This window comes from Chiloscyllium punctatum, chromosome 35 (genome assembly GCF_047496795.1).
Source record: "Chiloscyllium punctatum isolate Juve2018m chromosome 35, sChiPun1.3, whole genome shotgun sequence".
NCBI lineage: Eukaryota > Metazoa > Chordata > Chondrichthyes > Orectolobiformes > Hemiscylliidae > Chiloscyllium > Chiloscyllium punctatum.
This window is the reverse complement of record NC_092773.1, coordinates 5,503,582-5,520,141: the sequence shown is the minus strand read 5'-3', so window position 1 is coordinate 5,520,141 and position 16,560 is coordinate 5,503,582. Positions and strand designations below refer to the sequence as shown.

At 44.2% G+C, this 16,560-nt stretch overlaps 1 protein-coding gene across 4 annotated transcripts in view; it reads left to right on the top strand.

Annotated features, from left to right (window-relative positions):
- Nucleotides 1-16,560, top strand: part of piwil2 (piwi-like RNA-mediated gene silencing 2) — a 79,621-nt gene that overhangs the window by 3,876 nt on the left and 59,185 nt on the right. For 3 of the 4 annotated variants that reach the window (XM_072553854.1, XM_072553853.1, XM_072553856.1), the window contains exons 2-3: nucleotides 9,735-9,972; nucleotides 16,276-16,357. In XM_072553854.1, coding sequence (XP_072409955.1) covers nucleotides 9,754-9,972; nucleotides 16,276-16,357 — 301 coding nt within the window. In that variant the 5' untranslated portion in view covers nucleotides 9,735-9,753. Of the gene's footprint in view, nucleotides 1-9,734; nucleotides 9,973-16,273; nucleotides 16,401-16,560 lie in introns of those variants that run through there. The other variant, XM_072553855.1, reaches the window with a different exon arrangement.

The following is a 16,560-nucleotide window of genomic DNA, read 5'->3' as shown; positions in this document are numbered from 1 at the left end:
GTGGTCAACAAAGCCCTGCAGCGCATCTCCTCCACTTCCTGCAACTCTGCCTTCAAATCCCACCCATCCCAATGCAACAAGGACAGAAATCCCCGGTCCTCATCTTTCACCCCACCAACCTCCATATACACCTTTTGATCCTCCGTCACTTCCACCACCTTCAAATGGACCCCACCACCAGAGAGATGTTTCCCTTCCCATCCTTATCAGTATTGTGGAGAGACCGTTCCCTCCACGACTCCCTCTTCCCATCCACACAACACCCCACTCCCAGCACCATCCCCTGCCACCGCAAAACCTGAACCCACATCTCCATCCAAGGCTCCTTCCATGTAGAGTCATAGAGATGTACAGCACGGAAACAGACCCTTCGGTCCAATCGTCCATACCGACCAGATATCCCAACCTAATCTCGTCCCACCTGTCAGCACCCAGGCCATATCCCTCCAAACTCTTCCTAATCATAAAGCCATCCAGATGCCTTTTAAATGTTGCAATTGTACTAGCTTCCGCCACTTCCTCTGGCAGCTTAGTCCATACATCTTCCACACTCTGCATGAAAAGGTCGCCCCTTAGGTCTCCTCTTATATTTTTCCCCTCTCACCCTAAACCTATGCCCTCTAGTTCTGGACTCTCCCCACCCCAGGGAAAAGACTGTCTATTTATCCTATCCATGCCCCTCATGATTTTATAAACCTCTATAAGGTCATCGCTCAGCCTCCGACGCGCCAGGGAAAACGGCCATTACCTCTCGCTGTAGCTCATCCAAAAGAAAGTTACCTGTGCCTCCACCAGTGTCATCCAGTGTATCTGTTGCACCCGATGTGGTCTCCAGTACATCAGGAAGACAGGGTGCCAACTTGCGTATCATTCCAGAGAGCATCTCTGGGACGCACGCACCAACAACCCCACTGGCCCTTGGCTGAACACTTCAATTCCCCCTCCCATGCAGCAAATGGCATGCAGATCCTGGGCCGCCTCCAACGCCAAACCCTTACGACCCGATGCCTGGAGGAAGAAAGCCTCGTGTTCCGCCTTGGGACCCTGCAACCACATGGAATCAATGTGAATTTCACCAGCTTCCTCACTTCCCCTCCCCCAACATTATGCCATCCCAAGCCTCCAACTGAAGATCTGGCTTTTAAGTCTACACTCATTTTTCTTGCGGCCCAGCACAGACCATCCATAAACGGAGGTTATATGCTTCTGTGTTCTTCGGAGGAGTTGCACACATGGCTTAATACAAAGACCTTTTTATACTTTTCTTAAAGCCATGATCAGGCCATGATTGCACAGTACATTCAAACAATTACCAATCAATACATGATACTGCTTTATTTGATAGTTACTCAGTCCAATGGTACTCCCTGGGAACCAACTTTAATGTTCCAACACTCAGGCCACCCTTATCTCACTAACCGAACCATTGCACCTGCATCTGAAGGTCAGTTAGGATGGCTAGTAATGTATTATCTAGTCTAGTTATTTCTGTGCTAATCTATATTGAAGCAGACTGTGGTTAGTCAATTATGCAGGTACTATAACAGAATTAGCAGTTAGTAACTTAAAAGCCAATGTATGTAGCTTTAACAGAATTGGCAGTTTGCAGCCAAGAAGCCATTTTAGTACTGCCTGAGTTATTAAGAGCATCTGTTAAGTGGTTGTTCCTGACAACAAGTTGCCTCAGCCTGTATTCGGGTTTTGGATCCTCCAACTCGGCACTGCCTTCTTGACCTGTCCATCACCTTCCCCATCTATTGGCTCAACCTTCCTCTCCAATGTGTCACCTTCTTCCCCCATCTTCATCCACCGATCACATTCTCGGATACCTTTCCACCCCAACTCCATCTCATCTCCCCTCCCATTTATCTCTCAGCCCACTGACCACAAGCCTCAACATAGAATAATACAGGCCCTTCAGCCCATGATGTTGTGCCGAGCATTTGTCCTAGCTTAAGCACCTATCCATGTACCTATCCAATTGCCGTTTAAAGGTCACCAATGATTCTGACTCTGCCACTCCCACAGGCAGTGCATTCCATGCCCCCACCACACTCTGGGTAAAGAACCTACCCCTTTTAAATTCTGTTGTACCCGGGGGAAAAAGTCTCTGACTGTCTACTCTATCTATTCCCCTGATCGTCTTATAAACCTCTATCAAGTCACCCCTCATCCTTTGCCATTCCAATGAGAAAAGGCCTAGCACTCTCAACCTATCCTCGTACGACCTATTCTCCATTCCAGGCAACATTCTGGTAAATCTTCTCTGCATCCTCTCCAAAGCTTCCACATCTTTCCTAAAGTGAGGCGACCAGAACTGCACACAGTACTCCAAATGTGGCCTTACTAAGGTCCTGTACAGCTGCAACATCACCTCACGACTCTTGAATTCAATCCCTCTGCTAATGAATGCTAATACACCATAGGCCTTCTTACAAGCTCTATCTACCTGAGTGGCAACTTTCAAAGTGCTATGAACATGGACCCCAAGATCCTTCTGCTCCTCCACCTTACTAAGAACCCGACCGTTAACCCTGTATTCCGCATTCTTATTTATCCTTCCAAAAGGGACAACCTCACACTTGACAGGGTTGAACTCCATTGCCACTCCTCAGCCCAGCTCTGCATCATATCTGCCTCATTCCTGATGAAGGGCTTATGCCCTGAAAAGGCGACTTTTCCTACTCCTCGGATGCTGCCTGACCTCCTGCGTTTTTCCAGCATCTCATGCTGTGTTCCTGAAGGATAGGTCATGTTTAGCTAATCTTTTGGGATTCTGTGAAGACATTACCAGTGCAGTGGACAACAGGGAGCCAGTAGGTGGTGTATTTGAATTTCCAAAATGCATTTGACAGTGTGTTGAACAAAAGATTATTACATAAGATAAATATGCAAGTTATTACGGGCAATGTGTTCGCATGGATAGAGGATTGGTTAACCAACAGGAAACAAAGAGTGGGAATACATGAGTGCTATTCTAGTTGGCAATCAGTGACTAGTGGTGTGCCTCAGGAATCAGTGTTGGGATTGCAACAACCTCAGTTTGGATTTTGGGACCACGTGTGGTGTGTCAAAGTTTGCAGGATAGAGCCAAGTCTGCAGCAGATGATGAAACTTTGCAAAGGGACATGGATAGTTTAAGTCAGTGGGTAAGGGCCTGACACTTGGAATAAAATGTTAATAAATGTAAAGTCATCCATTTTGGTAGCAATAACCAGGAAAAAAAAAGCTATTACTTGAATACTAAGAAATTGCAGCACGCTGCTGTGCAGAGGAACCTGTGCATGAATCAGTGTTGGTTTGCAGGTACAAGTAATTAGGAATGCAGATGGAATTTTGCCCTTCATTGCTGAGTTTAAAACAGGGAGGTGATGTTGCAGCTGGATAGGATGCTGTTGAGGTCACGCCTGGAATACTGCATGCAGTTTTGTCTCCTTACTTGAGAGAGGATGTACTGGCGCTAGAAAGGATGCAGAGAAGGTTCACTGGGTTGATTCTAGCATTGAAGGGTTTGGCTTGTGAGGCGAGCCTGAATGGACTGGGATTATATTCACTGGAATTTAGAAGAACGAAGGGCAGATCTTGTAGAAACAAGTAAAATTATGAAGGAAATAGATCAGAGAAGTAGAGGATATTTTCACTGGTGGGTGAGACTAGTTCAAGAGGGTGTAGCCTCAGAATTAATGGGAGCAGAATTTGGACTGAGTTGAGAAGGAACTTCTTCACCCAGAGGGTTGTGTATCTATGGAATTCCCTGCCCAGGGAAGTGGTTACCGCTACTTCAGTAAAAGTTATAGTGAGAGGTGGGTAAGTGGAGCTAAGGCCACAGAAAATCAGCCATGATCTCGTAGAGCCAGATGGCTTACTCCTGCTCCTGGTTCTTACTTTGCAATTAGACTGTTAATCCCATACTATTTAAAGTTGAATTCAAATTCCACCAATTGCCATGGCAGGATTTGAATCCATCTTCCCAGAGCATTACCTGAGACTGAACAGTCCAGCGATAATACCACTAGGCCATTGCCTCCCTAAGAGGTATGTTGTTTCTCTCAATACTGTTGGTAGCTGGGAGGAGATTAGAATTTCGCACTTGTTACCCTTCCTGTTGGTAGGTATTGTCCATAACTCAGCAAGTGGTCAAGTGAGATTTGATATCTCCTATTGCATGTTTTTCCAACTATGAGCAGACCAACCCTGGTCTGTTAACTTCAGTGGATGCTGACAGCTGAGGTAAAGTATCTGTTAAATGACAGGTATGATAAACAATGCAACATTTGGTCACCACTCACTAGCTTGATTTCAACTGTAGAAAGATAAACCAAAGATGCAAGCATTTGCTTTTTCAGGCATGGATTTGGGGAAGGTGCAAATGTAATCTGAGCCTTTATTTCAAAAGGAATATAGTATAAAAGTAGGAAGGTTTTGCTTAAATTGTATAAGACCCTTGCCAAATCCTGGTTGGAATACCATGAACAGTCTTGGGCCCATTGCCTAAGGAAGGGTATACTAGCACTGGAAGCAGCTCAAAGAAGGTTCACCTAGCTGTTACCAGATGTGGAGTGACTGTCTTTGCACATGTATTTATTGCAATTTTGAAGAGTGACGAACGTGCTTGATATACAAGTTTCTTAGGGGACTTGACTGAGTGCATTTGTAAAGTCAATTCCCCTTGTGGAGTCAAGGACCTTAATCTGAGAATAAGTGTTCGTAGATGAGTTTCTTCTCTTGCAGCAGTGAACCTGTGGGATTCTGTACAAAAAAGGACTGTAGAGACGGAGCCGTGTAGTATATTCAAGGCTGACCCAGACAGATTTTTAATCAGTTAGACAATTGCGGGTTATGAGGATAAGAAAATTTGGCATATCCATACAGACTCTGAGCAATGTTAATTCATGCACCACAGAAAGCATTCTGTCTGGATGCAGGATAGCTTGCTATGGCAACTGCTCTGCCCAGGACCGTATCAACCTCCAGAGAGTTGTGGACACAGCCCAGTTCATCATGCAAGCCAAACTCCATCCATTGACTCCATCTATACTTCTCACTGCCTTGGGAAGACAGCCAACATTATCAAAGACCCCTTCTGACCTGATTATAATGTTTTTCAGTGTGTTTCATTACAGATAAGGTACAAAAACTGGAGCATGTGTACCTCAAGATTCAAGAACAGCTTTAGATTAGATTACTTACAGTGTGGAAACAGGCCCTTCGGCCCAACAAGTCCACACCGACCCGCCGAAACGCAACCCACCCATACCCCTACATTTACCCCTTAACACTACAGGCAATTTAGCATGGCCAATTCACCTGACCTGCACATCTTTGGACTGTGGGAGGAAACCGGAGCACCCGGAGGAAACCCACGCAGACATGGGGAGAATGTGCAAACTCCACACAGTCAGTTGCCTGAGGCGGGAATTGAACCTGGGTCTCTGGCGCTGTGAGGCAGCAGTGCTAGCCACCGTGCCGCCCATTCTTTCTTGGTTTTATCAGACTTCTGAATGGACCTCTCAAACGTAATATTTGAATATTGGTATTGTTCTTTGAGCATCTTGTCTACAATTGTAACCTTGTTTTCTTTGCACTGTTCTTTTAAACTAATGCACTTTGCATGATCTGATCTACCTGTACAGCACACAAAACAAAACTTCACTATATCTAGGTACATGTGACAAGAAATCAAATTAAGTTAAACTAAGGCAGGAAAGTGGATTTGAGGATGATGAGATCAGCCATTATCTCATCAAATGGCAGAGTAGACTTGATTGTGAAAGAGGAAATCTGGGAATGTAAAGATGCATGAATTGCTGGGACCTGGTCTAATATATCCCAGAACATTGTGGAAACTAAGGGAGGAAATTGCGAGACCCTTTGCAGAAATATTTGCATCATCTTTATCTATGGCTGAGCTGCTGGAAGACAGGAGGCTTGTTAATGTTGCCTTTTTTTAAGAAAGGTGTAAGGAGAAGCAGGGCAACCATAGACCTGTGACTAGGGCTTCGGTTGTGGGTAAATTGTTGATGATTAGAAAAGATGGTCAGCATGGTTTTATGTGAAGAAAATTGTGTCTCAAACTTGATTGAGTTTTTTGATGAAATTACCCATAAGCTTGTTAAGGGCAGAGCAGTGGATGTTGTTTACTTGGACTTCAGTAAAACTTTGAAGGTTCAGCATGGCAGACTAATTAGTGAAGTTAGGTCCAATGAGATTCAGGGTGAGCTTGCCAATTGGATATGTAAATGGCTTAATGGCAGGAGATAGTGGGTGTGGAGGGTAACTTTGTAGACTGGAGGCCTGTCACTAGTGCTGGTCCACAGAGATTTGTTCTGAGTCCTTTTACATGTTCATAAACAATTTGGACGAGACGATGGAAAGCATAGTTTGTAAGTTTGCAGAGTGCACCAAAACTAGTGGTATAGTAGATGTTGAAGGTAGTTTTCTAACATTACAAAGGAATCTTGACCAAATGGGTCGATAGGCTTACAAATGGCAGATGGAGTTCAATCAGGACAAGTGCAAAACACTGCATTTTGGGCAACAAACAAGGGTAGTACTTATGCAATTAATGTTCAAGACCTGGATAGTTTTGGAGAATAGAGTTCAGGTGCGTATTAATTGAAGTTTGCATCACATACAGACAAGGTAGTTTAAAAAAGCTTTTGGTACCGTTGCCTTATTTGCTCAGTCCTTTGAATATTGGAGTTGGGAAGTCATGTTGAGGTTTTACAGCTATTCCCAGATTCTCCTTGGGATCCATATCAGCCTTTACTTTGGCCAACAAAATGGAAAACCAAGTTTACAGAAGTTCTGGTGCCACAGAAAATCTCGGAGCACAAATGGAAATTTCTAATGAGTTGCAGTGACTGTCAGCAATTCATTTCTCTCTTGGCATCATGCAATAATGACCCATGATTATAAACTGAAGATGGAAACAATTAGGTGTATACTTAACAAGGACTGGACTCGTTTCTGATGTTCGGGATGATTAATATATGAGGAAAAGCTGACAAACTGGACTGAGGTCCATTAAGTGAAGGGAGATTGTATTGAAATGGAAATAATTCTGAGAGGACTTGATTGCTAGGGTGTTGCCTCTTGTGATACAGACTGGATTTGGGGAGCACAGTTCAAGAATAAGAAATGTAATGTTTAAAGTTAAGAGGAGGAGACTTTATTTTCCCTCAGGGTTACATGAACTAGGAATTCTCTCTCTCGGAAAGCAGTGGAGGCTGGGTCTTGGAATTTGTTCAAGGCTGAATGAGATAGTTGATAAATGAAGGAGTTGAGTTATGGGTGAGCGTTGAGCTGAGAGCACAACCAGATTGACTGTGATCTTATTGAATAGTGCAGCAAGCTTGCAGGATCGATGGTCTGTTTGTGCTCCCAAGTTGCAGGTTCCAAAGAAACACCTTCCGAAACTGTGAAGGGGAGGTGGAAATGTGTGGTTAAGGGCCTGAATGACTTCTGCCATCTGATTTACTGATTCACCAGTCATGTATTTTAATGATAAATTACTCCAAGCTACATGCAATTTCAGAAAATAGTGAGGAGACCCGAACCATGAGACTGATGCTAACTCCAACAACTTCTATTTTCACAGCAACTTCAACCTACTCCAGTTTAGCACGTAACTTCAGAAGAGCTGAAAGACTGTTGTTCAAACACATGGCTGCAGTTACAATTTAAACAGTATCCAAACAGAGGGGAAATAACCAAGCAGTTGATGGAATGAATTTTGGAGCTTAGTGCCTGGAGGCTGAAAGAATGGCCACCAAAAGTGCAATAATTACCAACAGAATTAGAGGAAGGTAGGGCTAGATGAGGTTACAATTGGAGATTGTCAAGACAGGGAAGGTGTTGGACTTGGGGGAGGTGACAGAAAGGGAGAGGGTTAGGGTGCAGAGGTTAGAGATAGGGCTGTAACCGTGACAGGAATTGTAAAGGACAATGACAGTTTTGCACCAATTTGTGTCCATGGTAGTGGTCAGAGGGACTTATTGTGAATGACAGGCTGAGAGACAATGCTCAATATTATTGACATGCCACCTCCTGGGCAGGAAGCATGAGAGAATTGTCATTTGGACAAGATCAAATGGAAAGAAGAATGAGGACGTGAAATGTGATCATGACTGATGAATAGTGAATGAAGGCAGTGCATAATTAACTGTTGGAAAGATTATGCCAAGTCAGCAATTTCTCATAAGCTGATTGGGAATCTGATCAAATCTGCACTCAAGTCATCCAAGCAAGTCAGAATAGAACACTTCCAACTACAAAACTATTCTGAAATGAGCCCAATAAGAGAAGTTGACTCTTGAAAAAGAACGGTGTCACAAAAATCTGGGACTCCAATGTGGTTCGGATTCAAATTAGAATTGCTTTTTTCTCTATCTGATTGTGCTTTGTGTGACCTGAGTGCTTGATACTCAGCAGAGCAGCAGTGACCTCCAGAAGCATGGAGGGAGCAGTTTTGGATCTGCGTTTCATTTTTGCTCTTGCAGAGGACTCCTCCTTGTTCTAGAATTTGGAGTTTGTCATCAATGCAGAATCTTTTCTTGCCCAAAAAGTATGAAGTTGACTCACTTTGAAGTATGCTATCATCTTGCAAGTGCCCCACAGATGATTCTCACTGAGAGTATCTGTGTGATTCGCACACATTATGCTTTGTTTCACACCTTATCTCGAGTTGTGTCTCAGCTCTACAGTCTGAGGTGACATGTAACAATATAAACACAAGGAGAATGAAGCTCCTGATGTCAGTCGATCTTGAGATAGCCAGAATTTGCTTCACTGATTTACCTTAAATCTCTGAAGAGGAAGTCTTTTTCTTTCACCCCATTCTCCATTTCAGATATCTGAACCTTCTAATCACCCATGCCCCCTCATCTTGCTGATTTTAACTGCCAATCAAACATGCTCTCACCTCCAGATTCTGAATTAGCTGATGACTCCGTAGTGCTGGTCTCAATCTAATGTAATGGTCTCGAACTAGCAGCTAAATCAATTGTCCGGTACTTGAACAGTAACACTGCAATTAGAGCACACTCTGTGATAATATCACAGACTTGCTGTCATGAGGTTTCTGTTTCATCTCGCAATCAGTGTTTTATTGGCTGCTTTAGTTCTTCAGCTGTGAAAAGCACGATATAATTTAGTTTTAAAATTTCCTCTTCAATTAACTTGAATGGTGAAATGTTGCATACCGCATGAGGTTGCAAATTTGGCTTCAAGATGCTGCTTTGTCTTGGGTTTATTCAGAAAGTAGGCAGTCTTTGTGTTGTTGTATTTGACGTGCTTGCTGTAAAGTATAAGCTAACTTGCATTTCTGTTGAATGTGATTGTCTGCAACCACCAAAGTGCTTTGTGCCAGTGATATACATCTGATTTGTGTTCTCTGCATCAGTACCGATAACCTGTTTTATATTGGGGTACCTACTCTTTACCTGTTCAAAATAATGCTGCGGAGCCATTGCTGTTCACTTGAGGGGGCAACTGTGGCCTTTGTCTTTCAGATGAGACAATAGATAGCATCTCTGGTCGTCCTGCAATCTTTCAATTTTGATACTGACCATGTCTAACCTGGAGTGAAATCACCTTGTGACTAGGCTGATGGTATGAGCTACACAGCCAGGGCGAACATGCAAAAAATAAAATCCAGAACTGATTTAAGTGGAGTATCTGTGCTGTCTTTGTGGAGCACTGTGATGTTAGAATGTGATTACTTCATTTTGCAGATTCTGCCCTGCCTCCTCAATGTCCGATCAACCTAGTCTCCCTTTACGAAGTGGCTTGCCTCGTGCAACTCTTGACCCTGATCTCCCTGGATGTTGCCAGGAGCCAGCACAGAAATTGGGAGTGGCCTTGCCAAGAGGGAGAACGATTCTAAGTGTGCGACCCCCGAAGTCAGAGTCCTTGCGAGATTACCCACTGCAAGATGAGCGATTGGCAGCCAATCTCGGATTTACCCACGGAGTATGTATGGTACATTGTTTTGACAAAACTTCCAAGTATTTCATAGCGCATGTCCTGATTTTTATATTTCGGAAAACAAAGCAAGGTTCTGTGGGATATGTTGATTGCTGTGCAACCTTATAAGGACATGGTGTTCAACCCTATCAATCTGTTCACGTACATGGCTTATTTAAAGCCACAAAGTCATATTAAATAGAGTTTTCCGAGGTGATGAATTTAAACCAGTGATTCCTGTGCAAGTCTTGAACGTTTTCCCTGGCTTAGTTGCATAAGTAAAGTATGTTTGAAATGTATGTCTGTTTGACTTATTCCCTATCGGGCAATCTTAGTAATAATTAAGTTCAGCTGAGTGAAAATTTGGTCATAATTGCCCATTATTTTACAGAATTCATTTATGAAATGGAGTAAATTTCTGAACTTGGTAAATTTTCAGAGTTCAAAGCCTATTCTGAACATGATTCAGATTTAGTCAGATGTTATTTCTGTTTGTCTCTACTTGCTGCTAATTAGTTCACTATTTTGTTTTTTCAGATTTCTAGCATCCATATTATTTTTGTTTTGATCGAACGTATTCAAATTCAGTGCGAATGTTATTAGGTTTCTCAGATAAGTTTGAAAGTGTTAAAAACTGCAGTGGATGCAGGGGCCTTAGAGATGAGCTAACCATCTATACAACATAGAGTCATAGAGATGTACAGCATGGAAACAGACCCTTCGGTCCAACCCGTCCATGCCCAATCTAGTCCCACCTGCCAGCACCTGGCCCATATCCCTCCAAACCCTTCCTATTCATATACCCATCCAAATGCCTCTTAAATGTTGCAGTTGTACCAGCCTCCACCACATCCTCTGGCAGCTCATTCCATACATGTACCACCCTCTGTGTGAAAAAGTTGTCCCCTCAACCCCTCAAACAGTGAAGCTTCAAGAAAGAGTAACATGCAAGATTGGGATTATACATTTCATATCCACTGGATGTCCCTGTTGTAATGTGGGGAGTGTGATCAGTCAGAGTCCACGATGATGTGTGTTCTAAGTTGTCTCGAAGAAGCCCTGACCTCAAAGCTAACATCCTTGTCTTGATTTCTTCTTGTGATAGTATTAGGGAATTTTTTTTGCAGTTCCTGCCCTTCTCTTCCCCCCCCCCCCCGCCCAAAGAGGGCAGTGTCTCTGCAGATCCACATAAAAATCTCACATCACCAGGTAATAGTTTGTTTGGAAGCAGCAACTTTTGGACCGTTGCTCCTTCATCAAGTAGTAGCACTCTGAAAGCTCTTACTTCCAGATAAACCTGTTGAATGATCACCTGGTGTTGTGTGATTTTTTTTTTAAACTTTGTCCACCCCAGAGCAACACTGGCTCCTCCACATGATTTGTTCACATCCTAACAAGAGCATTTTAACTGTCAGAACCTACTTGAGAACAAATGAGGCATTGCTTCTAAAGGCCACTGGTAAGCCCTCCGGCAGTTGTACTTGGTTATTGGACTGGCTTTCTGAAGCTGAGAAATTCGAGTTGCACTGTCAAGGCTTGTACCTAATTTCACTTAGAGTCCAGACAGTGTGGACTGGAGCATTTGGCCCATTGAGTTTGTACCAATCCTCTGGAGAGCATTCACCCCACCCTATTCTTGTAACCTATCTAACCTGCATATCATAGAACATAGAACAATACAGCACAGAACAGGCCCTTCGGCCCACGATGTTGTGCCGAACATTTGTCCTAGCTTACGCACCCATCCAATTGCCGCTTAAAGGTCACCAATGATTCTGACTCTGCCACTCCCACAGGCAGTGCATTCCATGCCCCCACCACACTCTGGGTAAAGAACCTACCCCTGACATCCCCCCTATACCTTCCACCCTTCACCTTAAATTTATGTCCCCTTGTAACACTCTGTTGTACCCGGGGAAAATGTTTCTGACTGTCTACTCTTTATTCCTCTGATCACCTTATAAACCTCTATCAAGTCACCCCTCATCCTTCGCCGTTCCAATGAGAAAAGGCCTAGCACTCTCAACCTATCCTCGTACGACTTTCAAAAGGCCTTTGATAAGGTGCCACACGGGAGGCTGCTGAGCAAGGTGAGGGCCCATGGTGTTTGAGGTGAGCTGCTGGGATGGATTGAGGATTGGCTATCTAACAGAAGGCAGAGAGTTGGGATAAAAGGTTCTTTTTCAGAATGGCAGCCGGTGACGAGCGGTGTCCCGCAGGGTTCGGTGCTGGGGCCACAGCTGTTCGCATTATATATTAATGATTTGGATGAGGGAACCGGGGGCATTCTAGCGAAGTTTGCCGATGATACGAAGTTAGGTGGACAGGCAGGTAGTACTGAGGAAGTGGGGAGGCTACAGAAGGATCTAGACAGGTTGGGAGAGTGGTCCAGGAAATGGCTGATGGAATTTAACGTGAGCAAGTGCGAGGTCTTGCACTTTGGCAAAAAGAATAAAAGCATGGACTACTTTCTAAATGGTGAGAAAATTAATAAAGCCAAAGCACAAAGGGATCTGGGAGTGCTAGTCGAGGATTCTCTAAAGGTAAACATGCAGGTTGAGTCCGTGATTAAGAAAGCGAATGCAATGTTGTCTCTTATCTCAAGAGGGTTGGAATATAAAAGCAGAGATGTACTACTAAGACTTTATAAAGCTCTGGTTAGGCCCCATTTGGAGTACTGTGTCCAGTTTTGGTCCCCACACCTCAGGAAGGACATACTGGCATTGGAACGTGTCCAGCGGAGATTCACACGGATGATCCTTGGAATGACAGGTCTAGCATATGAGGAACGGCTGAGGATACTGGGATTGTATTCGTTGGAGTTTAGAAGATTAAGGGGAGACTTAATAGAGACGTACAAAATAATACATGGCTTAGAAAAGGTGGATGCTAGGAAATTGTTTCCGTTAGACGAGGAGACTAGGACCCGTGGACACAGCCTTAGAATTAGAGGGGGTCATTTCAGAACAGAAATGCGGAGACATTTCTTCAGCCAGAGAGTGGTGGGCCTGTGGAATTCATTGCCACGGAGTGCAGTGGAAGCCGGGACGCTAAATGTCTTCAAGGCCGAGATTGATAGATTCTTGTTGTCTAGAGGAATTAAGGGCTACGGGGAGAACGCTGGTAAGTGGAGCTGAAATGCGCATCAGCCATGATTGAATGGCGGAGTGGACTCGATGGGCCGAATGGCCTTACTTCCACTCCTATGTCTTATGGACCTATTCTCCATTCCAGGCAACATCCTGGTAAATCTTCTCTGCACCCTCTCCAAAGCTTCCACATCTTTCCTAAAGTGAGGCAACCAGAACTGTATACAGTACTCCAAATGTGGCCTAACCAAGGTCCTGTACAGCTGCAACATCACTTCACGACTCTTGAATTCAATCCCTCTGCTAATGAACGTTAATACACCATAGGCCTTCTTACAAGCTCTATCCACCTGAGTGGCAACTTTCAAAGATCTATGAACATCGACCCCCAAGATCCCTCTGCTCCTCCACCTTACTAAGAACACGACCGTTAACCCTGTATTCCGCATTCTTATTTGTCCTTCCAAAAGGGACAACCTCACACTTGACAGGGTTGAACTCCATCTGCCACTCCTCAGCCCAGCTCTGCATCATATCTAAGTCCCTTTGCAGCCAACAACAGCCCTCCTCACTATCCACAACTCCTCCAATCTTCGTATCGTCTGCAAATTTACTGACCCACCCTTCGACTCCCTCTTCCAAGTCATTAATAAAAATTACAAACAGCAGAGGACCCAGAACTGATCCCTGCGGAACTCCACTTGTAACTGGGCTCCAGGTTGAATATTTACCATCTACCACCTCTCTGACTTTGACCGGTTAGCCAGTTTTCTATCCAATTGGCCAAATTTCCCTCTATCCCATGCCTCCTGACTTTCCGCATAAGCCTACCATGCGGAACCCTATCAAATGCCTTACTAAAATCCATGTACACTACATCCACTGCTCTACCCTCATCCACATGCTTGGTCACCTCCTTGAAGAATTCAATAAGACTTGTACGGCAAGACCTACCCCTCACAAATCCATGCTGGCTGTCCCTAATCAGGCAGTGTCTTTCCAGATACTCATAAATCCTATCCCTCAGTACCCTTTCCATTACTTTGCCTACCACCGAAGTAAGACTAACTGGCCTGTAATTCCCGGGGTTATCCCTATTCCCTTTTTTGAACAGGGGCACAACATTCGCCACTTTCCAGTCTCCTGGTACCACCCCCGTTGACAGTGAAGACGAAAAGATCATTGCCAACGGCTCTGCAATTTCCTCTCTTGCTTCCACATAATCCTCGGATATATCCCGTCAGGCCTGGGGGACTTGTCTCTCCTCAAGTTTTTCAAAATGCCCAACACATCTTCCTTGCTAACAAGTATCTCTTCTAGCTTACCAGTCCGTTTCACACTCTCCTCTTCAACAATACGGTCCCTCTCATTTGTAAATACTGAAGAAAAGTACTCATTCAAGACCTCTCCTATCTCTTCCGACTCAATACACAGTCTCCCACTACTGTCCTTGATCGGACCTACCCTCGTTCTCGTCATTCTCATGTTTCTCACATACGCATAAAAGGCCTTGGAGTTATCCTTGATCCTACCCGCCAAAGATTTTTCATGCCCTCTCTTAGCTCTCCTAATCCCTTTCTTCAGCTCGCTTCTGGCTATCCTGTATCCCTCCAACGCTCTGTCTGAACCTTGTTTCCTCAACCCTATGTAAACCGCCTCCTTCCTCTTTACAAGACATTCAACCTCCCTCGTCAACCAAGGTTCCCTCACACGACCATCTCTTTCCTGCCTGACAGGTACGTACATATCAAGGACACGTCGTATCTGTTCCTTGAAAAAGTTCCACATTTCCACGACATCCTTCCCTGACAGCCTATGCTCCCAGCTTATGCTCCTCAGATCCTGTCTTACAGCATCGTATTTACCCTTCCCCCAATTGTAAAACCTACCCTGTTGCATGCACCTATCTCTCTCCATAACCAAGGTGAAAGTCTTAGAATTGTGGTCACCATCACCAAAATGTTCACCCACTAACCATCCCATCACTTGTCCCGGTTCGTTACCAAGTACCAAATCCAATATAGCCTCCCCTCTGGTCGGACAATCTACATACTGAGTTAGAAAAGCTTCCTGGACACACTGCACAAACACCGCCCCATCCAATCTACTTACATGGACACTGGGTAATTTAGCATGACCAATCCACCTAACCTGCACATCTTTGGGTGAAAATTGGGGCACCCGGAGGAAGTCCATGAAGGGAGAATGTGCAAACTCCACACAGATAGTCGCCTGATGGTGGAATTGAACCCAGTTCTCTGGTGCTGAGAGGCAGCAGTGCTAACTACTGACCCACCATGCTTGTCAGTTTGCTAGATCTATTGAAAAACTTGGTTCCCACAATACACGACTTGCACATTGTTATAAATATTTGACCATGATCACAATCAAAACTTTGTATTGATTTAAGAATGAAGAAGGTGTGTCACAAATTGAAGTTGCGAAGCACAGAAGAAGGTAATTCATCCCATTGTGTCTTTATTGGCTCATGGGGCTCTCCAATTAACCTCCCAGTGCCATACCATTTCCTTTAGCCCTGCAAATGTCTTTGAATTTCCCATCTCACTTGCATATGCCGGCCTTAGACAAACTGGGATTGTCTGAATTGGCAGATAATGCTGAATGTTAATTACTTTGAGCAACAGGTTTGTTTTATTTCTTTGTTAAAGTTGGAAATTCTTCTGTTTTCCCAGTGTTGTTTCATTACCCTTCCCACATTATATTCTCCACCTGGAAGTGGGCTTTCAGAGTTTTTTCCATTAGTGTCTATTGCATTTTGGTTGGTGTTGGAGGAGCCACTAACCACACAACGCAAGCATCTTTTCCACTGCAACATTGAATAACCTACCCTATAATCAAGGCTAACATGCACATAATAGCACCGAGCAAAAACTATCCTGTCAGACTTGTAATCCAGCGGAGACAACAAACCGTGGCTCTTGCCTATCTTTTTTGATGGCATTCTCCATGACTGTCCTGGCTTTTCCCAGCACCACCATGATGAAACTAATTCTCCAATCAATCATTACCTTTCATCAGTGCAATCCAGCTATGTGAAGATCACCTGTAATGTTTCCCATATGATAAGACTGATGGTATCTTCATGAGTCTTATGGTTGTGAAGTGTTTTGGGTGACACTAGCATGGTGAAGCATGCTGTAAGAATGAGAGCTTATACACATGCAAGTTCTTTCTTTCTAATTGTCTCTCTTTGTTTTAGCCACTGGGCCGTTCAACTGGACGAGTTCGAGGTCTCACTTCATTGCTGCAGTTTGAAGGCAGTGGACGAGGAGATTACCTTGGCAAGTGGATTTGTCCTTCAGCTGAGCTAAGAATCAATCTCAGGTGTTTGATCCTGTGTGTTGACATGTTGCAGAACTGTTGTTTGCTGCTTCCCAGCTCCTCTTGTTAGTTTACTTGGTTCTCTCCCATCATGCACTGGCTTCAGGAGATCTTCCTTGCAACTGTCTAGAAGACTCTATGGTTTCTGACTTGGCTGCATTAG